The 27981-nt window shown below is 32.3% G+C and overlaps 1 protein-coding gene across 3 annotated transcripts; it reads left to right on the forward strand.

The window, feature by feature from the left end:
- Positions 1-132: 132 nt before the first annotated feature.
- Positions 133-27952, forward strand: LOC112682322 (aminopeptidase N-like). Of its 3 annotated transcripts, none has more exons than XM_025552868.1 (15): positions 133-211; positions 539-749; positions 9875-10171; positions 10846-11192; positions 13949-14254; positions 14363-14549; positions 15659-15803; positions 15881-15962; positions 17399-17579; positions 22935-23112; positions 24351-24628; positions 25842-26029; positions 26645-26812; positions 26891-27019; positions 27208-27952. In XM_025552868.1, exons 1-15 carry the CDS (start codon positions 180-182, stop codon positions 27899-27901), a joined length of 3423 nt encoding a protein of 1140 aa, XP_025408653.1. In that variant the 5' UTR covers positions 133-179; the 3' UTR covers positions 27902-27952. The 3 variants fall into 3 exon arrangements, with proteins under 3 accessions (XP_025408653.1, XP_025408654.1, XP_025408655.1); XM_025552869.1 differs by having other exon boundaries at positions 9902-10171; XM_025552870.1 differs by having other exon boundaries at positions 9905-10171.
- Positions 27953-27981: the final 29 nt, after the last annotated feature.

The following is a 27981-nucleotide window of genomic DNA, read 5'->3' on the forward strand; positions in this document are numbered from 1 at the left end:
CCCTGTATATGTACATGCGCGTGCGGAGATAACCCAAAAGGCTCTCCCCACCTCACGTGTCACACGGCAGTGACTGAAACCTATGCGGGGAAAAAAAAACAATAATAACGGGTAAAAATAAAAAAATAAAATAATAATAACACGTATTGACGACGACAACGACACGCATATGCGCGTACATGGCATCTCGCAGACACGATCCCAACAACGCGTAAGTACGACTGGTCACATCGCATTTTTATACCGTTACCAATGCGGTTAGGTGTTTCACGTGGAATTTTAATAAGTAGTTTTTTATTCATCATTTTACCTTTCCTCCGCGTTTGGTCTTCCCTTTCCGGTTTTCAGTATTTTCCCTTCTCCTATCCGGTTTATCGTCTACTGCAGAAAAAAACTGTTTTCTTTCGCATAGAAAATAATTACACCGTATTCGAAACCCTACCAACCCTGCGTGGTCCCTAACAGTGCAATTGCATACGGTATCGCTGTACAATTGTCATACTATTGTTGTTGCCGGCTGTTTCCGTTGAAACAACAGCGAAACGCTGAGAATGTCCACGCTGCAAGCCCGGCACCGGGGCCATAACATACCGGACGGAGTGACCACGTTCAACGAGATCGAATACGACCGCGAGGGCGGCGTGTTCCTCAACAGGACCAAGCTTATCCTGCTCATTATCATCGTGTTCCTGTTGACCGCGTTCTCCGCGTTTATCGGAAGGTACACGGCCGAACGGCAGTTCAGACAGGTAACGCAACACAGCACACTGTACTATTGTACAATATTAATTATTTTATACTGACGGGTGAAACCCGTGAGCCCGAGTGAAGTCGACGAGCTACGCCGAAACCGGACTTTTTTATCAACTCGAGCACAATAATAACAATAATACTTTGTACGCGCGTAACTCGTACGAAACTTGCCGGACGTAGTAATATAAATACTAAAAAAAAACTATATTTTTAAAAGTGCACATTGTTCTCACTGCGATGTTTATCGCATACAGTACTCGTATAAATATCGTTTTCATGTTCTATAATGCGAGATGATCGGGTGATGATGTCGATGGAGATGCGAACTACAGTTTTGATAGCATTTGGGATGGAATAAAATACGATTTAATGGGGTGAAAAGTGACGTGAAATATACGTCATTTATATTACATCTGTAATTGACTGCGTTAATCACAATATTCCAATAATGCTGTATACAAACGATATGAACCATATCTGTCTTCGCTCACGACTGAAAACAAGAGATTAACCTAACCTCGATTTTCTTCTGTTTCCTGCCGTTTCCTCACCAAAATACGATTACAATCGAGCTTGCCGCTTTTTGCCACGCGTGTCGAAGCGATAGTATTATTTAATTACAACGTGTCGGTTCGATAATAACAACTGTCGAACAAGTACCTTTGCACATAAATATCTAGGCCGATAGAGTTGTAAATCTACTGCAGCAGTTGTGCAGTAATTGTCTAGTTGTATCGACAGTTGTTCGACTGTACGTCTGTGCGCGCAGAACTTCGAAAATAAAAATTATGCATTCAGTACTCTCACACATCGTTACAATGTATGCACGTGATATACGTGTTATAACAACACTAAACTATAATATTTTTGAATTCACACGAATGATGTGGAAACAATCGATTACTCGTTGCTGGTACGTCGAATAATATAATCAAACGCTTGTGCGTATCATTACGCCATGTATACAAACACTCAGTGGCGCCGAATATGTACTTTTATGAGGCAGTTCATCCCTTCATCTAACTATGGTGGTGGGTGTCTGGTGTTTGGGCGGATGCAGGGTGGGTTTGGTGGATAAATTTACATACTAATTAGTAAATCTTAGGAATGTACAAATTAAATAACAGTCGATCTGTAGATGGTAGAATACTATGATGCGATAGAGCAATTCGCCTATCAATGCATGTCTTTATACTAGAGGTCTCGTTTGAAAACGTGAATTAATATGTACTTGAATACGGAGTTCGTGTTCACGTGAATGGAAAATTTACAATCGCGTATATTTGATACACGTGAATTTACTGTCCGTGTTGACGTGAATTTGTGTTATTCACGTATTCACGAATACACCACACGGTCGTACGGATATACAGTAACTGGCCTTTATGTACAGCGATTGTCGATTGAATTATCTGATTATTATTTACTTTTGTTATAAGTTAGGTACCTATACCTCCTAATATCAAATAAAATGAGTACTTATCATCGATTTATTTTTTATTTTGACAGTATGTTTGTATGTTCATACACCGGTTTAACACTCTTGATATAGTATGCAGTTAATTTTATCAATAATAGATGAATTCGATTAGCAGAAGAAATTTTATCAAGTATGAATACAGTCAAAATTATTCCATTTGAAGAATATTCTTCAAATATTACTTTTTAATTTTTGCGAGTTAATAATGGGTAAAAAAAAAGTTGGGTATGGTATTATGCGAAACGAAAAAGGATAAAGCATTTTGTGAATTGTGTGATGAAGAAGAAAATAATCAATATTGTTGTATTGGTGGAACAACAGGGTCTTTAATAAGATACTTAAAAATAATACATAGTGTCAATAAACCAGAGCAATCGACGTCTAGGAGGTTCAGGTATGTATTTAGTAATACAGTTGAACGTTGATTATTCGCGCGTAAATTATTTGTAATATAACATTTTTGTACAAATTTATTTTTAGACTTATTTAATTTAGATTTATCATTCCGTATGTTTGTTTAATCTTGCACATATTATGCAATATGAGATTATATTAAATAATATAATATATGATAAACACTTAATATATTATATTTATAAATTTTAGATTTCAATTTCAATTAATACATTTTTTTTTTTAGTTATTCATACAGTAAATTAGTTTTTAATTTTATTTAATTCTGTAAAATTATATAACCAATATAAACACCAAACTCTTAAAATGCGTAGTAGTTCAATTGGTGCACTACATTGTTATTCCTTGAAGGTTTTTGATTCGTTCCAAGCATTAGACTTTTTGCATATTTTTTTTTAAATTTTTGAACATTTATATAATATTATATATAATTTTATAAAAAAAATTCCAAGAAATAATAAGAAGCAAATAGGTATTTATAAAACATTTAAAACATTTATTTTATAAAATTTGAAAAAAAAAATTTTATTTCCTACATTAGTCTTATATTTTCAACTTATTTGAACACACGTATTTATAGGTTAAATTCATCCAATAACCTTGAATTAATTGACTCTTTACAAGACAATAATCTCGCTGCAATTAACTCTTCTCAATAAATAGTTTTACTAACGAACAATGAATCTTCATCTTCAAATGCTAGTCAAAATAATGGAATACCTAGAAAACGTCGCCGTATTTTGGCACCTACTAAAGATACTGAAACTAATTGTAAATACGATCCTGAAAGAACAAAATCAATTCATAAAGTATTTGCTAAACTTATTTATATGAACCAATTAGCCTGTCATTTTGTTCAAGCTCTGGATTCCGTCAATTTATGGCCGTCATAAAACCCAATTATAACATTTTGAAAGAGGAAGCATTAAAAAAAAAAAGACTACATTTTTTTAAATCAACTGTTGAAAATAAAATACAAGTACCATAGTATTCTTATTATTATTTATATTATTTCGTGCTTGTTTTTTATATTTTTAAATTGTTTCCATTGTTAAAATGTATTATTTTTATTATATTTATTATAATTAATTATTGCATATCATTATGAAAAAAAAATATTCCTTAACCCTAGGATAAATTTAATTATTATATGCAACAATGAAGAAGTAAATATTAAAACTTTTTAACACGTAAATACGTGAATTAATTATACGTGTTTACGGATTTTTTAAGTACACGGTTTAATAATTCCGAAAGTTAATTTCACGTGAATGCGTGAAAACGTGTACACGTGAAATAGGGACCACTACTTTATACCATATCAAGTATAAAGACGTATATTGATATTTATATCTATTTCGCACACATGATGAAGCTAAACGCCTATCAGTTCTCAGTGTTTAAAAGTAATTATACATCATGCAAATACATCTTTTAAACATTTAAGATAGTTACTTAAATTATCAATAGCCTCGTAAAATATTTTTGAAACATCTTTTTTTAAATTACAGTTGTTTAAAACATGAAATAAACTGTTTTTTAATTTACGTTTTTTTAATTTTAATAACGTATTTAATATTTAAATAATTATAACTATATTTATATATGCTTTAAATTGATATTAAGTGTTTTTTTTTCTAAACCACTATGAAGTAGGTAAGCAATAAGTAAGGTAAATAGGTAATAATTAATACCTAATTTAGAATTATCATTTCGAATATGATAAAATATGAGGCATTTTACTCGATCATAATTTATAATATTATCATTATGTTTTAAGCAGCACATATAACAATAAATACAATCGTATTTCAAAATAGATTTAATAGTGTGGGCTGTCGGTTATAACCCCCCCCCCCCCTCGGATACGCCACTGGTGAACAGTGTTGTGCTTTAGTTAAATTTATCTAGATATGTTATCTAGATATAAAAACTTCATATCTTTATCTCATCTAGATAAAAATAAAATTTACATCTAATTTTCATCTAGTTAAAAATCATAGCCATCTAAATAAATGTATCTAGATAATTCACAAAATCTGTAGCTAATCATTAGTAATAACTAATCTACAATTTTATCATTCAATATAAAATAAATAACTAAATAAGCAATTTCATTTGTATATTTACTAGCAAAAATTGGTTCTAAAATAGTTTTACATAGCATTTATTATTAATTATGAACAATGACAATTTATTATGTAATATACATATATTACCTACATAATATGCATTGGAGGTGAGAATTATTTATAATTTCATAGTATGGCCCATACGAGTAAGTCTTAAGCCTGTATTACTAGAGCATTTACGAAAATATTAGAACAAAGATAACGTACTATAGATTTAAACTTGTTATTATTGCAGTTGCGCGATAGATGCTTTATAAATACTAAAATACAGAAATAATTTTCGATAAGAAAATAGCAATATTACAATACGCACTACGCTATACCTACAAAAAATTTGATCATTTTCCATCATCATTCGACCGCCTTAAATTCAATATTTATACAAAAATTATGTCCATTGTTCATGTAATCATGTGCTCTAAATAATTGTCATTACCGGACCCCAATTCAATGAATTCGTACTTTGATGTGTGATAATATTATTGTACAACAAAATAAATATCAAGCGTGAAACGTCCGTTATTTATTAAAAATTTGAGGTCCATTTCCCCAGTACACCCACTTCCAAATTTTGGGTCCATTCCAGTTCCAATCGTTTATACCTCGTTTGTACCTGTTTGTACCACTAGTCCCTTCGTTTGTACCTCAACAGATTTTAAGTTATAACTGTTTTAATTGTGGGGGTGCTGAGGAAATGTCTGCACCCCCACTTTCGAATTTCGGATCCGATCCGGTCCCAATCGTTTGTACCTCGTTTGTCCCTGATTGTACCTCTATTCCCTTCGTTTGTACCTCAACAGTTTTTAAGTTATCCCTGTTTTACTTAGTAGGATACAAGTAAATCACACTTTTACTCTAGAAAATAAAAAACATTGTGTGTAAAGTTTAATTTTGTCTATGATACATACATTTACTTAGTTTAAGCTATCATGTACATTTTCAACATTTCTTAAGTTCGTGTGGTTAAAATTTTTGAAATTTTGTGGAATTTTGCATTTTCCGCATCAGATGTATTTCCATGACTAGTGTAAGCTTAGGCATACATTATATTCAAATTTACAATATATTTTTAATAAAAAACGAATTAAAATACAAACGGTTGAATATAAATATATGTGTATGTAAATTGTTACGAAAGTTATACTGATCAACTTTACTTTAATTCTGTTTTAATAAATTATATATGTAATTTTTTTGAATTCACTATTTAAAATAGATATTTATTTTATTTCTTAATAAAAAGTAATAAGTGTCTTATTAAAATTTATTCAGTGGTATTTATTTGGTTATTAGAACTCTATTGAAATATTTTATCGTATATTTTCTATAATAAACAGCTTTGCCTAAATTTTTTTTTATAATTTATACTATTTATTATAAAATTATAAGATATCGACTTAAACTTATCAAAATATTTGAGTTACTCCTAATTTCAAGCTAGTATATTTTTCGATATTTTTCTTTACCTATAGAGAATAATAATTAAAAAATATAATTATAAAAAAATGCCTCCAATAAAATATTTGATTATATTATGTACCTAATACAATTAGTAATGTATGTATATAATATCATTCAAACGTTTATGAAATTGTACTTTTTCGTATAGAATTGGTATTGGTAAAATTTTAAAATTATATGGAAATCTAAAATAAAATATAGAAGTAAAATTTTACTTATATGTTAGCAATCTTGAAAAAGATACTTTTAAACATATAAGTATAAATACAGACACTTGTTTTTAAAAGTATTTGAAATACGCATTAAATATCTTATAAATAAATGATTCAAGTACGATTACAGTTACTTCCAAAAAGTATTCGTAGATTCTTTTAAAAAGGAACTTAAAAAAAATGCATAATAACTTCGTAATTTACATTATAATCATAAAAATAATATATAAAAATTTTAAAAATATTTTATTTTTTTAAAAAAATTAGTTAGACTGTAGATTATGTGATTATGTGAGTAACTGAAATTGTACATCTTGATAGCTAGTGTTGTTGTTTTATATGTTTCTTTATTATTCCAATCATTCCATGTGTAACTAGTTGCCAGTTGCCTGTTGATAACTAATTAGTATAAAAATATGTAGATGATTTAATTTAATTTCTCCATTATGTTAATTTAAAATTATTAAATATTATATAGACTACTATAAACAAATAAAAAATAATATAGGCACTTCATGCAAAATTAAAATGTTATTTTAATTATATAGTATATTTATTTTAATGATATAATCTACCTAAAAAAATATATATTATTATAAAATTATTAATCGATATAGGTAGTAGGTACATGGTATATGTATATTATATAGTGTAGACTATATACTATATATTGAATTCTCAGGTTCTGATATTTGGAATAGAATACAACTTATAGTAAATAATTATTATTTCACTTATAAATTGTATTTATACAGCACGGTTAAATGTATTGTTATAATTTTACGAATTAATTTATTAATTTTATAAAAAAATATTTAAAAGGAGTATTTTATTATAAAAATGTATTAATTTATTAAAACAGAATTAAAGTAAAGTTGATCAGTATAACTTTCGTAACAATTTACATACACATATATTAATATTCAACCGTTTGTATTTTAATTCGTTTTTTATTAAAAATATATTGTAAATTTGAATATGATGTATGCCTAAGCTTACACTAGTCATGGAAATACATCTGATGCGGAAAATGCAAAATTCCACAAAATTTCAAAAATTTTAACCACACGAACTTAAGAAATGTTGAAAATGTACATGATAGCTTAAACTAAGTAAATGTATGTATCATAGACAAAATTAAACTTTACACACAATGTTTTTTATTTTCTAGAGTAAAAGTGTGATTTACTTGTATCCTACTAAGTAAAACAGGGATAACTTAAAAACTGTTGAGGTTCAAACGAAGGGGTTAGAGGTACAATCAGGTACAAACGAGGTACAAACGATTGGGACTGGATCGGATCCGAAATTCGAAAGTGGGGGTGCAGACATTTCCCCAGCACCCCCACAATTAAAACAGTTATAACTTAAAAACTGTTGAGGTACAAACGAAGGGAATAGAGGTACAATCAGGGACAAACGAGGTACAAACGATTGGGACCGGATCGGATCCGAAATTCGAAAGTGGGGGTGCAGGCATTTCCCCAGCACCCCCACAATTAAAACAGTTATAACATAAAAACTGTTGAGGTACAAACGAAGGGAATAGAGGTACAATCAGGGACAAACGAGGTACAAACGATTGGAACCGGATTGGACCCGAAATTTGGAAGTGGGTGTACTGGGGAAATGGACCTAAAAATTTGTACTATACGCAGAGCACTCACATCCATAACGTGTTCAGTGTTTATCGTCAGACCGTCTTTATATTTTTCATAATTCTGTCTATGACTTTCAATTTTATTTTATTAGTGAAATATTTTATATTTTGAAATGGATCGTTACATAATTCAATCATTACCCAAGACCAAAAGAGTTCGCCTACAAACGGATGATAACGTTGATGCCTTATATAAATATCTAGATAAAAATTATTTTATCTACCTATATCTAGATAAAATTGATTTTATCTATCTACATCTAAATAATTTTAAATCCAGATATCTTATCTATATCTAGGTAATTTTTTTTTACCTAAGCATAACACAGCTGCTGAATAGGTATGTACCTAATAGATGAAATTGGAATGATAAATTACGAGCGATTTTATGATGGTTAAATTTACAGTATCATTCAACCATATAACCTGTCATTATTTTGCTCTAACTCTTTGGGAGGTAGTATTAACCAATTTTTATACTATGCCCCACCAAATAAAATACAAATCGGCGCCATTGCGAATACTGAACAAACAATTTATGTTTCTGAAATTGTACAACGATTACAACGCAATTATAGACATTGCAATAACAGTTACTCCGGACGGTCCGACGTCAACTCTTTTATTGTAACTTTACACTGCGTAACAGCTTTTGCTGAGCATGTATTATTTAGCGCACGCATATACTTACACGCGATTAAAAACGACATATAGGTTCGTGATACGCAATCGACGAAGTGTTTCAAAACGAAACGATTAAACATAATCGCATTCCTATTGATCAATAGTCGGTCGTAATGTGATTGTTTCATAATGTTCAGACGTATGTATTTTAGATTATATTCCTTCGTGCGAAGCTGCTACTAATACATTTTATAAACACAGCTTAAATATACAATACAATCATATTGATAATACCACGTTACAATACAAATAAAAACCAAATTAAAACACTTGTATGAAATACACCAATGACTAATTTATGCGTAGAAAAATTAAATAACTATAATCGCTTTTGTTATTACCATAAACATACATACACTCGCACACATATACATACGTATATATTATATTTAATTGCAACATTTAAATGACACGAGTAAGATATAATATGCCATAGAGAAATAAATACCATTAAATCTCGTGTCGAGAACAGCAATTTACTACCCTTATTTATTAAAAAATGCACGATAAAATTATTTCCGTTTTTTGCTAAAACACAAGTATCGTGGGCTACGTCATTACAAATAATTGATTTATGATCGGCTGAATAACTCATTTACGATTTATGCCGAATTATAATTTTATAAACGTAATATTTTTAATTCAATTAATATCGTTTCGCCAATAGTTAAAAGTCTTTCCATTAAATAATATATTAAAAATATTATAATTATATAGTGACAATATGAAAATATTGTTTAATAAAAAACACGGTAAACAGTACTTTGATCATCTTGAAATTTTTATTTCTACAAACAACTGAATTCCGCTTGACCTTCGCTCTCAGAATCATTTTTCCAAACGATCTACCGTAAGGCTTTCGGTATCGAAATAAATCGATATCCATGACTGGACGACTAACGCGCCAGTATTTTATCGCTTGATTTTTAATTTAATTTTTTTTTTTTTTTTTTTGTTTCGGTTCGTCGAACATCGCTGGTTGTAATGTAGTAATAATAGTACGTAGTATACAGTCTCACGCATCGCGTAGGCAGAAGATAATGCGTACATTGATAGGGTTAATATTGTCATTATTTAGTACATATTTCGTGATTCGTTGGTAAAGAAGGCTGATCCGGGCGTAGCTGAGGGCCAGATACCGTTCTTGGCCGTCGAACCAGAGAGCTACAAGGTGCTGCTGGAGCCGAAGCTGTACGCCGCCGACGGCACGGTTCCCAAACATGACGTGGAATACGAGGGCCGCGTGGAGGTGATATTTCGCCCCAAAGCCGACACGTCCGTCATCAGTTTGCACGTGGGCCGTTTGAAAATCGGAGAGGACACGATGCTCAAGCGCAGGCTGAGCATGGACACGCCGACCGAACTGGTGCTCAAAGTGAGTGGCCACATCTTCGTTTGTATAATACTCCCACCGTGCGTGGGTATAGTGTGAAATGATTTAAGATTGAATCGGTACGATCATCATCGTTACATTCATCGAAATGAACGGGAAATCAATGTATGAGGTATCAGAAAAAAATTTGCTTCATCTGTTGTGTGCCACCTTCAGTATGCTTCGCAATGTCATTTTTTTTGCCAAAAATCTTTTTTTGCTTTTAGTTTGAACAATAAATTTAAGTACATGTGAACAAATTAGTCAGTGTCAGTTATTGTCAGTAAACATGTAGTATGCGGAAGATGATGTAAGATGAGTGAGTCGACGTTAGAACAAATATATAAAGATAAGGAATAGTATGTAAACGGAGAAGATATGAGTGAATAAAGCAAGACAGTCGAAAAGTGTGTTATTAGACAAGAGTAAACAGTAGCAAAAAGGGTTGTTATGACGGAAAAAAATAAGGTAAATGGAAGACAAACCGTTCAATAAAGAGCGATGTGTGTGGACATCTCGATGTATACCGATGCGAACGATTGTAAAGGAAAACCATCATCGAATAGTCACGAGTTTTATTTGACGAATTAGCTTCAATCGCACATTTCATCATAATATGTTACACGCCCGCGTTGCAGGCGATAATTATCTTTATATAACCATTGTAATCGTTTCAGGACGAATCGAAGTACGAACTGAACACCGAGGTGGACACCGAACAGGAAACGCTAACAGTAACCGTGGGTGAAACCCTCAGATCCGGGCATTATTACAGTTTATTCGTAAACTTCACGGGCACCGTTGGTAGGCCGCAGGATGGAGGACTGTTCAAGGTCGTATTCGACAACAAAGAAGCAGTAAAAGACCAATGGTACGTGGCCACGAAGTTGGCACCTCGTAAGGCACGGAACTTATTGCCGTGCGTAGACAATCCGAAGCACAAAGCCATTTTCGAGATGAGCGTCGTCAGGAACAAGGAAACCAGCGTGATTTTCAACACCAAAGTGAGGTTGACGGAAGAATAGTAAGTCCGACTAATTTTTTTTTTTAAAGACGATTGAGAGACGATCGCTTTTGTGCAATACAACATAGGTATAAAGATACAGCTCCACTTAAAAAGATTTTTATTTGTACGATACGATCGTTTCAGCCACTTTGAACGCGCCATGTTCATCTTTGATTTATGCGTTCTACCAATTAATAATCACCGATCGTTATATTTTTGTCACACATATCATATAAATATATGGTTGTAATTGACTATTTTACAACGGATTATTTCGAGAAAAATCCACAAAGTAAAAACAAAAGTGCAGAGTCGTGCCAAGTTAGTGCGAGTTCTGCTAAAACACAAAAAGCAACATGCGCTTTGTATTTATATCTAATACGGTGCTGAATGATTCACTAAAACGTCGAAAATGCTATCGTCACCGTAAAAACGTGAATCGCGCAATAAACCGTTTGAACCTATGGATATCATATTATAATCTAACGGCTACGAGAAAATCTTGAATGGTTTTTTTCCCCTGATTAATGATGTAGGCGCAACATGAGGTTTGTTCCAATACGTAGTCAAACTATCGTAAAACTGACGGGATCATGTGCAGTAGAATTTTTCTGTTTCAATACATTCAAAACGTAAACTCAAACCATCAAACGATTGTTCAAACCCGTAATTGGACCAGTTTTAAGGATTGTTATTGACAGTCAAAACAGTCCGCTTATTCTAACTGGGAATAATAATCACAGAAGCTATTATCATTATTTACTATTATATTATTAATATTTCAGTAATATTTCTTATTAGCTATTTACGTTTGAATTTTCAGGAAACGTTTACTAAAATTGTAGTAGGCCACCTTTTTGACACATTTAGAAAAACAATTACTTTTTTTTTATATATTATATTATATTATTATATTTATTTTTTGAATTCACTTAGTAATTTGTACCCATATAATAATAAGAATGATATTATATAAGTAGAACATATTTGTCAACATTTTAATTTAAATCAGCATCGATTTATAATATTTATTATAATTAGCTTGTTATAATACATTTATAAATAATCCTAATCTATATTTGAGAATAATAAATATTTTATAAGTGTAGGTAACTCTTTAATCACGGCCTCTTGCCACTCATTAATGGTAGGATAGTAGGTCCTGATTATTACAAGGGCCTACAACCTACATGACAGCAGGTCAGTAGTCAGTCCACCCCTAAACACAACATGGAAATAAAAAAAAAAAATTAAAAAATAATCAAACATCTCTTATCTTATTATCATTAACAGTTCGAAAAGTGTTCCAACAGAGCTCAGAGTCTATTATCAATTCATGTTAACGAATGAGCAATAAATCAATTATTGAACAATCATCAACTAATTCCAAATTTCGTATTGGAACAAACATGTGGAATAACAAAAAATTAATCGTACGATTTAACGTATAGGATTCGAATAGATTGGGAAGTATTAAGTCGATTTACCGAATCTCGCGATGCTTTGATTTAAAAACGTATACATGATAAACGCATAGGTTTTAGAGTATTAGAAATGGATTTCACGTAATTCTTCCCGAGTACACTTTTTCACACGGACTAACTTATTTTATCTATAATGCACTTGGAACGAATTTACCATTTCTAAGAAATTTCGATATCTTCATGGTCTTACGATTTTTCAATCTATATGAAGCATAACAATATATGTTAAAACTGTTCAATAGAAATAAGATATAATAAATTAATAACGTAACAATATACCTATAAAATGTGAGTAAGTACTGTAATAAACCAAAAATAAAAAATAAAAAAGTAAGAGGGAGGAGGAGAAAAGGAAAATATGGATAAGATATAGAATGTGGGGAGATAGATAGATAAATAGTGAGATTGAATTTATTACCTTCCTCTTTGTTTAAGGAAGGGCGTTCAGTTACAAAGATTTAAGAGCCGGTCAGTGATACTGGACAATCTTGTAAACTAAATAAAATAGCACTTACTGGTTCCGTTGTAGATATTCAGATATCGATAGAACTTGGACCGATCCTTTGAGGATTTAACCTACTTAAGATATCACAATGTATAATTAAATGGTGTACAAAAAACTCTGATAACATATTTTTTTTATATTTAGTACAGACTAAATATTGATATTATTATTGCTATTGTTATTTCCATTTATTTCTTCAAAAATATATTGTCCCCTATTGAACAGGTTTTTTGGTGGAGGCCATGCAAGGATATGCAATCCTAACTGCAATACGTTAAGTATGATCTACATTAGTGATTCCCTAAGTATGTTCAGTGGAACCTATTCGTTCTGTAGGATAACAAAGGGTTCCGCAAAATATATTTGAATATCGAAGTAGTAATTGTAATAAACAATAATTATGAACTGTCATCAACAAACTTTTTGGAGTATTGGTTTTTCAATAAATAATTGAAGAATTGGGATTAAATTGGAGTTAGAGACATATATTCCACGAAACACAAAATATTTCCTAAGGGTTCCGTAATCGTAAAAGTTTTAAAACTTCTGATCTATATCATAGTGGACAGAGCAAACGTGTCTATTTCGTGAAACCTATTGCATTATTGTATTATATTATTTTTGTTTCATATCTTTGTGCCAACTCTACCAGAATGTTCGTTTGTAAAAATTCAGTATACGACATTTTAATACCCTTATTTTTACAATAGAAGTTATTTAATAATATAATACTACTGTACTACTGATTTAAGATCAAAATAAACTATTTCCGAACGGTGTTACAGCAATATGGGCAGTGATCTGTTAATTGATCACTTCGAGAAAACCGGACTCATTAGACCGGACTCCTTGACGCTTTTCATGACCAACTTCAAATCGTACCCCATACAAACGAAGAATTCGGTCGAGTTGTCCGTCTGGAGTTCCGATCACACGGATTCGATTGACATAATTACCGACGTCGTGCCGAAAACGTTGGATTTCATGACGTCATATTTGGCGACCAACTTTCCGACCAAAAAACTGGACATCGTCGTTGTACCCAGTATGGTCATGCCTTCAACTGAAAGTCCAGGCTTAATCGTGATTAAGTTTGTTAAATTAAAATGAATTATAATGCATATATGAACACAGACCAGTCAGTTAACTGCTTTTGCGGTAAACTTATATTTGTTTTTTTTCCTCTTCTTTTTGTCCAGAGATTCAGTTCTGGGTACTGCGGAGAAGTTGTCGATGGTCGACTATCAGAAATCCGTCGAATTCATAGTTCTTCCGGTCATTAGGCAGTGGCTCTTGCCGCAGCGAGGACTTGACCGAGGAAGTAACGAGGACAAATGGATAAACGAGGCACTCGTAAACTTTTTAAAAATCATCAATATCGATCACGTAAGACCAACAATCGGCTATATCGTCGTCGTACAAAATAATAAATTATTATTTATTATGCTTTACCGTAAACAGTAGCGTACGATTACAAATAATTCGCCTCGCAATCCGGAATAAAAATAAAATTAATATAATATTAGGTATATCTCTTATCATCATGAAATTATATCAATCCGAGTTCTATAGCCTTTGCAACAGTGAATATTGTATTGCTTACGAGACGGACAAAAGGGATTTTATTATTTCTCTTAGTGCACATATTGTTACATTTATAAATATTATTTATTGTGTTGAATGAGTTTATTATTAATTTAAGTCGTCATAGACCTACAACAAAATTACAGTATAAATAGTTGAGTTTTTCGAATTAATTTGTTCAAAATTATTATCTCCAAAAAAAACCAGTCCAAACAATGAATCATCGACGTTATATAATTTATAATATTGTTGATGATGTCAACATTCGAATAATTCTCTGTTACTATTCGGACAAACTGGAAAATGCGACGAATATAATTGTTATAATTAAGCTTTAGAGCGCATATTGTTATAAAATTTGAAATTCGAATTGTTGTCGAAAATGTATAGTTTTCGTACATGTTTGAAACGCTTTTAAAATCTTTTTTATGAATAATTACAGGTGAACCGCACGGTTCAATAGTTAAGTATAAAAATTATATTATTGTGATCCGTAGAAAAAAAATATTCAAATCGACAAAAATCTTGGACGTCTGCTTGGATACGGACATTCGACTTATCATCTTTGTAATCACGTGAACCCGTTGTACGACAATATACTGGCAGGTGCAACAAAAATATTTCGCGAAGGGTTTTTCAAGGGCTACGATAGCAAAAACAATTGTTATTAATTAACAAACGTCGACAAACAAAATGATCTTAACCTGTTTAATTTAACACGGGCAAAAACTACCAATCGTCAAGTTCTAATTTAAATATATATACATTTTTTCACTATTCCATACGATAGCATGGGGGTTAAATCTTCCCCTCGTGGTACGCGTCCGATCGCACATCATTACACGCATGGTGCCATCGACGACGACGTATTGTGTATTTTAATTTGATTTTTTTTTTCTACCGGTGCGAAGATCAAACCCGCGTGGAATCTTGGAGCTAGATTCTCCATGGACACGGTGCAACCGATCATGTTCTATGACAGCTGGACGAACTCCGAACCGTTGGCTAACTACGAACAACACACGGAGATATACGACTATATCGTTCCAGCCAAAGGTCAGTGGGATCGTTTTCGACATCAGCACATGCGGTAATATTAATAATAGTTGATTTTCGTCACCAATATTGTGTAGGCACTTCGATACTGCGGATGTTGAACGATGCGTTCACGGAAGAAATCTTCAAACAAACCGTGCGAGAATTCGTACACACCGAGTAAGTTTTCATTTAATTTTGCGAGTAATATGTATAGCTTTTTCGTGAAAACTCTTTCGAATTCCAGGGGATAAAAATATATTTTTTGTATACATTTTTTTCATAAAAATAATCAGAATTTATTGTGAAAGTATCGAATGCATTATTCCGGGATTTCAATTGGGATCAAACATCAAAATAACGTACATAGAGATTTATACAACTATAATATAATTGAGTTAAAAAAGATATAATATCTTTTTAACTAAGTTAAATCACTTTAATTTCTGTTTAACTTTAAATCTATACAAGTTAATGAAAAATGATGCAACTTTTAATTTTTAAATAAAACTAGTATTTCTCTAGGTTAGCTTAATTTAACGAGTTACACAAATTAGTTCACTTATCCAGCCAAGCCGTAAACCACCTAACCTTTGGCAATCCATAATATGCGGACCATAAAAGTAAACAGCAGCGATTAGTAGCTTTGAAAATTCATACCATTTAGGCAAAGCAAGATCTACAAGAGAATGGTATCGGTTTTTTTGGAATTTCGTTCCGCGTCGGTTCTTTCATTTGAATATTATCTGAAGACTTTTAATTGCATTTCGTTTATGTTCTGAAAACATTTTTCCAAAAAAAATTTCCGATAACCAATCCTTAGTCGATTTCATGCTCGGTTCATGTCCGATTTCGGTATTAGTCTCGGTATTATTACTCTTCGCTTTACTGTAACACTAGTTGAGTCTTTGGATCTCTCCCGGTAATGATCAGTTTTGTTGGAATAAAAAATCAGTCGGTGTTGTCGCGAGTGATTCGACGCATTGGTTTTTAAACGCGAAATTCGCACCACAGAATCTGCTGGCTTCGATCGATACAGCTATAAAATAAAATGGTACGATTATAATAATTTTTCACCAAAAAAACAACACCGTAGAAGTTACTTTGGGGGAAAAATCGAGTATCACGTTCGATGGCCAAATTACCGAGACGACCCTATTAAAATAGATGCGAGACGAGGATTAAGGGAGCAAATAAACGACAGCGCGTGGTCATTATGTACTTTACAAGTGGCTTTATTGTCTCGATGCGATAGTTTTTATTTTATTTTTTTATTTTTTTCACTGAGATAACATAAACAACGACGTCGAATACGATTTGTCTTAATATCACGGGGTATAATTAGAATTCCGAAGCCGTTTTCGAATTCATCCGGCTCGTTGTACGATGTTCGTTTAAATGGACGTGTAGTTATAACACAGCGGTACTCAACCCAATGGTCACGAATATTATATGTTCTAGAATATAGAGAGCTACAGGAAAAAGATAAAACTGTTGACTCGTAGTTGTAAAAAAAAAATTTATTTGAAGGGAAGAATCAAGAGGATTGAGGTTTACGGTAGGTGCCGGTATAATAACATTATATTGTACGTCGAGTGGTGCATTTTTTTTCGAAGGATTTACAAGTACAAGGACACGATAAGTTTTTGGACGCTGTTGGACGATAATGCGAGAAACAAATCGGTCAAATTGCCTGAAAATTCGGCGGTACTGCAGATTGTGAACACTTGGGTTCAAAACAAAAATTACCCGTTGGTGAAGTTACAAGTGGACGGAGACGATTTAATAGTGAAACAAGTAAACGACCACGACCCGCCGTGGCGGTCGGCAACACGATTCTAATAAATGTGAAGCAACATTGATTTTAGAATATAAAAATTAGCGTTGGGCATGAAATCTGAATATTAGAATTACCCAGATATTCGGATATTTAAATCCAGATATTAATAAAATTCTTATCCGGATTTTCCAAATTATACAAATTATTCAGATTTATAGATTTGTTTTTATTTTTTATATAACTAATAATTATTTTCAATTTATTTTAATAAACATTTGAAACAACGAGTTCAAATTATATTCTGTAGAAATTATATTCATAAGAATTTAAAAATGGGCCAATGAACGGCAAAATTAAGTAAGAAATAGAAAATCCGAATATGCTCATCTCTAATAAAGATACGCCATTCCATTATTACGTTATTTTTTATTGTTACATAATTATTGACGTCTACGTAGACGCAGCCTCAGGATATCGCTGAAATCGTTTGCATTTCAACTTGATAAAAGCCGGTTTATATCAATTGTTTCTATTGTTTTCGTGGGAGTCTGTAATTTTCACCAAAATAGAAATAGATGATATGCACCACCACAGGTAGTCAAAAATAGTGTTTGTAATTTGCACCAAAATTAGTATTCAATTATTGAGTTATCAAATATTTGATTATTTCGTCGGTACCTTCGACGTATTCACGATGAACAAGATTTGTCGACTCGAATAACTTTAATAATTTTCCGGGATTTCTAAATTAAAGATTATGTAAAACGTAAATAAGTAATAGAACGACGGGAAGTCAATGGTTAATGGTTAATGGTGAATTCCAAATTAACATCTATAAGTCCTAATAAAGTAGGCTCATGTTTTGTTGATGACCTAATATCAACAATAACAGCCGATATTAAATTTCAAGTGTTTGCAGATAATTTGACAGACAACTATATAGATAATAATTAATTAATTCCACTACATATTTGGGCAGTTGCACCAGCATCATCTACATTTACAACGAATGCATGTGAATCATTCAGAATTCAAAATTTTACTATCTACGTCCTCAAATGTTTGTCTTCATTTAAATTCTCACCGATTTTCAAACAGATACATAAATATCATAAAACTATAACGTATACGTTATATACCGAATAACCGAATAATCTCTCGAGCAAGTCATCAAACAAATCAAATTCAAAATGCTTTGGAAAAGTATATTGATAAATTGATATCAAGAACTTCACTCGTTAAATTAATTGCGTACAAATACAAAACAATCTGTAAATATCAAAATAGTGAATTATAAAAATAAATAAGTTAACATTTTTTAAATGCAATATTATTGTTTCCAAAAGTATAATTTTAAAAATTTTATATATAATCAGAGCATCAAAACATTTTAGAACGTTAAGAGTATAACTTTAAACTATTCAAAAAACGATTGAAATCAATAACAGATAACAAATCGGTAAACAATAAACAATTTAAAACGGATAACAGATAACGAAACAGAAACGAAAAACGGTTAAAATTATTATCGAATAACAGAACAGAAAACGATTAACGATTGAAACATAAAAGAAATCGCCATGGAAAAATATTTATAACTATCAGTAAAATAAATTTGGAACATAGTTATTTTGGTAAAATTGACTTAAATTACTAGGTAATCTAAATATAATAAATAAAAAAGAAAGTTTAAAACAGCAATAAATGTATCAACTAATGAAATATAAATAAGCATTAACAATTATAATTTATAAATATGAATTATGAAATACGTCGGATGTCGTTGACGAGGAAGCCGTATGGCCTGCCTCATCAAAAATAATTTCGGTGAACACCAATGAAACATTAGTAATACACCATAAATAATTTATAAATTAACAATACATACAAACTTTACGCGTGGTATGTGCACTTTATTGTTGTTGTACAACAAATATGATTGCCTTATTTATAAGTTATGAGTTATGAGAATCACAAAAAGAAAATATCGTTAAAAGCAATCAGAGGCGTATTTAAGGGGGTTGATATGGGTGTTAGAACACCCCCCCCATCGACCTTATTTTATGGTATTTCACCTAATTGTTAACTTACTTTGATTATTTGAATAAACGTTGTATACAACTTGTAGGTTTTACATATTAAGACAGCCTTAATGTAATAATTTTCATCTATATAAATACATGGATTTTATTTATTTAATACGGGGTAGGGGGCCGAGGCTTCACTTACCGTAAGTCTAATAAATTTTAAAATACGTTAAATGAATCCTGGATACGCCACTGAAGGCAATGGTGTATTGGTACGTATACGCATGGGTATACGGCGTATACCCATCAGCTGATTTTCGGCCGCACACCTAATGTAAAATATTATTTTACTGGTATACGCTTCTAAAATAACTCGAAAACAAAAAAAAATTAATAATAATTTAATAGTTCATTGGAAAAAATTGTTATGAACCATGAAATTGATTGAAATATTTATCTGTTGAAGATTAAAGTGTACGCCGTGTTCAATATTGAACACGGCGTACACTTTAATCTGCAGTTCACAAAATATCACTGCAGTTCACAAAATATATATATATTTTGTGAACTGCAGTGAATAACATTGAATAAAATACAATAGTATAGAGTTAGTATGGAGTATGGGCATTTAGCCCATGGTTCTTAAATCTGCATCATGCAATTTGTAACGCACTGCAAATGTATATCTTGTGTTATAATTTATAGTCTTAATAGAAGTTATAAACATGTAATTAAAAAGGATTAATTATATGTTTTCGAACGTATCGAAAGAAAACAATTGACGAGCGAAGCGAGAAAATTTATTTTAGGATTAAAATTCAGATTTTTTTAGTGTGTATACCCACAAATATATTTACCAATACACCACTGGTCAAAGGTAATATATATATATATATGATATAATATTTAATATATATAATGTTATTTTACATGGTATTGATACTATATTTGAAAACGCTTCAAATTTAACACTTATTTAAATAACGCAAAACGGTAAACGGAAAATTTTTTTATCGTTTAAATTTGTATAACGTTTAAACTCTTAAATTGAATAACGTTTAAATTATTTATAACGTTATACGCTCAAATTGCTTATAACGTTTAAATGTCCCATAACGGTAAACATTATTTATTATTTTGATTTAAGTCATGTATATATTTGCTATATAATTGGTTTAAATCAATACTAATATTTCACAGAAAGGTGTGAATAAATTGATAAAATAACTGCCCAGAATCTAAAATGGAATATTCTCTAGTATCTTCTCATATCTTATAATCTATTGTCGAAATAATAATCGAGTCGATTTTTGGTGCAAATTACACATGTTGTACGTAATTGATATCAATTTTGGTCAGGGCTTTGCACCCGAATTAACCCGAACCCGTTACACCACTAAAACCCCTTAAAAAATCAAACACCCAAAACCCATTTAACTCGAATGATTTTTTTTTTTAAACACCCGAATTAACCAAAACCCGAATAAAATATTGGTTTTAACCCGAAACCCGAATAATTTTTTATTTTACAATCTATTTACGACATCATTTTGTATGTATTTTTTGTGGTTATTTCAATTTTAACATTAGTTGTTTAATAGTAAAATTATTATTCACAGGAATAATTTCACAAATAATATACAAAATTGTTAATTAATCTAAATTTATCTAAATAAATACAATAAATAAATATCATATTGACAGGTGTGCATGAATGGTATGGTATGTTGAATGTTCAAGTGTAAACAACTGGAATAATACTTTTAAAATTATCCCAAGCGGATACGTCGTATTATTATAATTTTATAGGTAATAGGTCTTCTACGAATCACTGAGTCGCTATTTATTGCAATACTGTAAGCCTGAAATAGAATTGATGTCTTGCGTATGATTACCTAAATTGTTGTTCTCGTTATTTGTATTTGTTCAGTGTATGACGTGTAGTACACATGTCTATGGCGTGAATTGTCAATTTTTGTTGGTGTAATAATTTCATCGTAACATTCATAAGTACAAATTGTTATTATTTTTGTATTACGCTATGTCCTAGCTAATGCGTTTATAGTGAGTGCACGCACAACAAACCATAAACGGAAATTTGGTGAAATTTGTGGGGGGGGGGGGCTGAGTATTATTTACTTATTATACCTATAGATACCACTGTGTGTAATTATTTATTTTAACAAGGCAATTTACGAAGTTTGACAGTTTGACATTTTTAATCAACAATTTAAACAAAAAAACAATTAGGTGCCTTATCTTAAACATTTTTGGAGTAGGTATTCTAAACAAAAATTATTAATTAATTAAATTAAACAACTTATACGGGTACTATTACATATTATTAATATTACATTAATTAAGATCGTTCCGAGTCATGAAAAGAAGTTTGTAAAATCTTAAGAATTTGATTTAATTTTTATCACAGAATATTTTTTTTTAATTCAGCTATTAAAAATCCATTTTACAATTATAATAATTATTGTATTTTTAATCACTTAACAATTTTTAGGGCTAGGGGGACGAAGACCTTTACTTTATATTTCTGGGAGGGGGGCTTAGTCCCCTCAAGACCCCCCGATTTCTACCTATGCCACAAATACAAACGCAGAATACAAAATAGTTTGTTTTTAGTCGCATGCGATATGCCCGCACTAACTAGGAGTAGGATATAGTGTTAGTATTTTTAATTTTAATAGATATTATAATTTATAAGATTCATACACATATTAAATAACCCCTTCTTCCCCGAAAATAAATTGTAATTACACCATTAATTGAAATTAACATAAGAATAGTTTAATTTATAAAACTATTGCACAGTTGTATAAGAAATTGATATTTTATTACATAGGCAGGTAATAAAAAATATAAATATTTCATTATTGGAGGGAGGAGGCTCAGCCTCTCAATCACCCTCCACCAATGAAAAATAATATTTTTCCTTGACTACTTAACACCCGTATTAACCAATATTAACCCGAATAATATCGATTAACACCCAAACGTTTGTTTAAATGTTGTATTGCGGTGTTTGAACACCCGAAACCCGAAAAAATTATTCGGGTGCAAAGCCTTTATTTTGGTGCAAATTTACTACAACCGTATTCATCAAGTTGAATGCAAACGAATACAGCGACTTATATTGAACGCATTTATAAAGGTGCTGCCGACTATAACAATAGAATGGCGCATAATTTGTATCATCTAAAATCAACGGTAGTAACAACACGATGCAATACGATACAGTAGAGTTTTTCTTTTATTTTTTTTTTTTTCCGTACACTCATACCCAATTACAATAGTTTGGTTTTTTAATTTTTCTGGTTTTTCGCGTCTACTCAGTTTCGATTCGATTACGATGATCCCAAGCCTACCGACGACTGGGTGCTGCCGATCACGCTCACATCCGGCGTGGCGTACAGGACGACGGTGTGGCTGGAGAAGAGTCCGGAGACCAGAGTGCCAGGATACGTTTCGGCGTCGAAAGGCTCGTGGATACTGGCAAACCAGCACCAAACAGGTTAGGTCAGTGATAGCGAACAAATAAGTGGTGTTATGTAGTTATCATTTTTAGTTAGCATTGGTTAACGTATTTCTCCATAGCTATTTACTTATGAAAACACAACTGTTTAAAATGTTCAATATTGTGTTAGTAATTATAACATATCAATAAATAAATATATGATCTGATTTATGATGATGATGTGCATGTGTGTGTTTGTTTACCGCATTTAAACGTTTTCTTTTGTACTTTTGTAACAATCAATTCAAATGTTTTACTATGATACCATATCCATAAGTCTTAAATATTTTAGTGCAATTACTCAAATCATTTTTATAAAGTGTAACTATTGGGTGGCTGCTTTTATCGAATATAGGTTGAATGTTCGAAAGTCTAGTGTCATAGTGTCGAGTGTCATAAAATCAGTTGCTATAAAATCGAATGTTATAAAAGTAAATGTCATCTGTTATAATTTTTTTTTTTTTTATAATATATAATAAAAAATTATTTTTTAAATCACGATTTCATTTAATTCAGAAAATAACATAGTATAATATAATAATAATTAATAACACATCAGCTTTGTTAATACTGGAAAAATCTAAAATAATATGATATAAATGATATAAATAATCTAATATATAATAATAACATTTAAATAAATCTAAATAAGATAATCTAGATAAAATTAGTGGCAATAGCTCTTAAAACTCTTCACTTATATCATACTCAAGATTTTCTTCTGAATTTTACATATATTTTTTAGACGAATGTTAATATTACCTTTTTTTTTTTTTTTTTTGAGTTGCCGAGTTTGTAATTAATTAAAAAATTAATTTGATCCGATAAATATAACACAAATAATTTTGATGGACAAAATATTTACTTAAACAATCATAAAATTTTTTATAACAGATGACATTTATGAAAAATTACTTTTATAACATATAATTTTTATAACACCTGAATTTATAACACTCTACATTATGACACTTGACACATTTTGTATATTCTCATCAGTACGTCAGTCCTCATGTATGCTTATTGTAAAAATAATTAGAGATTATAGATAGGTAGAAAAAAATGTTTAATAAAACCATAAATTCCTATATCCAAATCGATTTTTTGATAAAAGAAAAAAATAAAAACGCAAAATAGTTCTATCCACCAATCTTTACAAGAACGGTTGTGCGATACGATATTTAGTTTTTTTATTGGCGTTAATACGATTTACTGATTACAATATGGTATTTCAGGTTATTACAGAGTGGCTTACGAGGACGTTCTCCTAGACAGGATTACTTACGAGATTAGCAACGGTAACTCTTTTGACGAGTTCACTGTTGCACAGTTGATCGGGGACATTTTCGAAGGAGCGTTTGCCGGCGTTAACGGATTCAGCGACGCTTTGGGATTTTTAGAAAAAGTCATTCAAACAGCCGGCCCGTACTCCGGATACTGGGAGGCCATATTTAGTGCTTTCAATAAAATAGAAGCTGTGCTGCACAACACAAGACATTACGATAATCTTTCGGTAATTTATTGGTATAGCGGATAATAATATCACTTTTGAAATTGATAAATAACGATTCTTTCGATACGCGCATAAAAAACAAAATTCAAACCTAGCGGTACACAAAGGAGGTTTTATTTAAGGCGGCCCTTAAAAGAGATCAATTTTGGTCAATAGACCATTCTGTTATACTTCTTTGTACAACACGTGTATGAAAGCTCTTTAAAGCGCTCTTCGTTGTTAGTTGTGACTGCATTGACCGTCAATCATGTCGTTTTTTAATGCTTGAAATAAAAAATAAAATTTGTACTCGTCAGTGTTTTCACACGAGAGTAGCCAACTTTTTTTTGTTTAAGTGAAATGGAATTACAATATCTAAATACAATAACTATATGAGTGTCAAAAAGTGTCCATTATTGGTATACTTAATCCTGTAACTATTTCACTTCATTTCAACATCACGTTATTCGTGCAATTATCATAAGTATCAGACTCATCGGCATCCAAGGGCCGATGTATGTATATATGTATGTATGTATGTATGGGTAGTATTTTATTTAGCTCCAAAGACAACTCAATTGAACTAATCTGATCTAGATTGCCTTCCTTGAACAAAGAGAAAGGTAAATTTACTTATAAGTATAACCCAATATATTATTACAACCAGAGCAAACGTACATGTTAATTGCATTTTTTAAATGTAATGGGTCCAATATTTCAATAATGTGAATATATTCCAAATTCAAATAAAAACCTTTAACGCCGTAAACAACCATGGTCGGCAGCTTTTACATATATTTTCACTTACAGAATGAAATACTATTATTACGATTGCATTATTAAAATTATAAGAGGTGTATTGGTTAAGGATTAAGAATTTTCATGCGAACAGTTTGTGCATTTTAATGATTGTAAATACTTTAGACGATTTAAATACTTGCAAACGAATCTTACACATTTCTTTGTGACAGCAATAAACATTAGTAATTATTTAGGACTTACAGCATTATTGAATGTTCGATTAAACACGTTTTCTAAAGGGTTTTTTTTTAGGATCACTGATATTTTATTTTCCGATCAACGATTTTTGAACTGTTTAAAGGTCCTCCGATAATAAGCTGCTGTTGCAATCGTTGCAATATATAGTATATATATATTACATATTATGTACATACGTACACCACTGTACCTATATGTGACTTTGTACACCAATTGAAGAACGCGATGTTTTTAGATTTTTATGGAAATGGTGGTCGAAAAAGCATACGATATATTTCAAACGAGTACAATCGATTCGCCGGATAAAATATTGGGAAAAATCAGCACGTTAAGCTTTGCAGGTCGCATGGAATTAAAAACGTGCGTTCAATGGGCTAAACAGCAGTTTGACGAGTGGATGAAGAAAACAGATGAAACGAATCCGTAATTACATTTTATTTTCTAACTGTGTCAATAGACAAACAAATTATACATATGATCTGATTGTACGATTTAATTTTTTACCCACAAATGTTTGGCCTGTAATCTCTATACAACGATCGTTAAAACCGTTCCACGATTATTTTGTCCGAAGTCTATGTTTGGATTCTTTCATCATTAAAATTCGAATTCAAGTACATCGTAAGCGCACCGTACTTTTAGAAATATCGTATTACAATTCAAGCATACGACTACGTATACGTAAAATCGAACAAAATTAATACAACCACGACGGTTGCTTTGATAGTTAAAACTAAAGCTCAAATATGATATTAACTATTAATTAATTATCATGTAATTACGATGTTATAAACAGTATTATGCCGACGAGAGGACTAATTCGATACGAACCTCGGTTATGCCGACGAAAGTCGATTCGGCGATTCGCTGCGATTTCAAAGTTTATAATATAACATCGCGTAGCGAACACACACAAGCACGAAACACGTTATAATTTATTGGCCCGTAAACTTTGTGTTTTCTTCGAGAAACTTTTGTGTCTATTAAATGATTCATCGGTGGCTGGTACACCGACCCGGTTTTAATTTCCTTTTCCAGTATCGCGCCCAACGATCGTAAATCCGTTTACTGCACGGCCATGCAGTACGCCACCAAGGACGAACGCAGATTTATGTTGAGCAAATACGACAGTTCCAAATGGACGCCGGACCGGAAATCAATAGCGAAAAGTTTTGCGTGTTCGAATAACGAACGTTTCTTGCAAAAGTAATGATGATTCGGTTCGGTCGGATGACGGCGCGGCGCGTTATCGAGGAACATTTGCGAACCGTGTGAATGTTACAGGCTGCTGTCGGTGGCGGAGATCAAATTCGACGACCTGACCGACATTTGGCAATCGATGTTGGACAACCCGACGGCCGGCCCGTACGCGTTCAATTACCTGCGTAACAACTGGGAGACGTTGTACGAAGAGTAAGTGCGATCGGAAAACGATAACCAAATAACTGTTGTCGATAACGGTCCGTGTCGGGAGTCACGTAACACTTGGTGGTGGTTAGACCGCGTGCGCACCCGGGTAGAGCTGCGATATAGATCGCAGTATAGACGTGATCCAGCTCGATGTATGATCTAACACACGTGTATGAACGTTTGTCGCGCAGGTATTCAAAGAGCGACGTCCCGTTGCTGTGCAAGGCGATGCACGCTGCGATCCGAGGCCTGAACAGCTTAGCCGATCTAGAGATGCTGGCGAGCTTCGTTGACAAACACTTCGGTGACGGTGTGGAGAACCGGAACACCGCGTTGCTGGACGTGGTGCACTTCGAGGAGGAGGTGCTGAGGCAGAAGATCACGTGGCGGGAAAAGTACGGGGGTGCGATATCCGGCTGGTTGGAACCCAAGTCGAACAAGAACAAACGGCTGCTGTACAGACCGAACCGAGGACTTGATGCGGCCGCTGCTGGTGGGGACCCGGGTGGTTCGGGAGGCGGTGCGGCTGCGGCGGAGACCGATGGATCCAGTGGGGACGCGAAACCCGTAAGCGACAAAGGACCCGTTAAGGCCGAGGGCGAAGTGTCCGTTGTAGGGACGGTCGGGGCCGCCGCGGCAGTTGGTAAAGGAGAACCGACGGCGGACGACCAGAAGACGATCGAAATCGGGAAACCGAGACCGGACGAACGTTCGGAGTCCTCCACGGCCGCCAGTGTAGCACAGAACGAGCCACCTCCGAACGAGCCACCTCCGAACGAGTCGCCCGACGTCGGTGAAAATAAACCTGCGGACGAGAGTGCAAACTTGAACGAGACGATAACGATTGAACGTGCTAAAGAAGATGATGTATTAAATAAAAAATAAAGATGGATTTAAAAATAAACCGGTTCGCTTCAATAAAATATTTATTAATAACCATTGGTTATTTATCGATTTTATAACAC

The sequence above is a fragment of the Sipha flava genome, unplaced genomic scaffold (assembly GCF_003268045.1).
Source record: "Sipha flava isolate LNK unplaced genomic scaffold, YSA_version1 202_pilon_pilon, whole genome shotgun sequence".
Taxonomy (NCBI): Eukaryota; Metazoa; Arthropoda; class Insecta; order Hemiptera; family Aphididae; genus Sipha; species Sipha flava.

Excerpts from the sequence above, each read along its gene's own strand:
- LOC112682322 (XM_025552868.1), top strand. The coding sequence starts at position 180 with ATGGCATCTCGCAGACACGATCCCAACAACGC. Across the intron at positions 11,193-13,948 it reads GTGAGGTTGACGGAAGAATA|CAATATGGGCAGTGATCTGT; the intron begins GTAAGTCCGACT and ends ACGGTGTTACAG. Across the intron at positions 14,550-15,658 it reads AAATCATCAATATCGATCAC|ATCAAACCCGCGTGGAATCT; the intron begins GTAAGACCAACA and ends ACCGGTGCGAAG.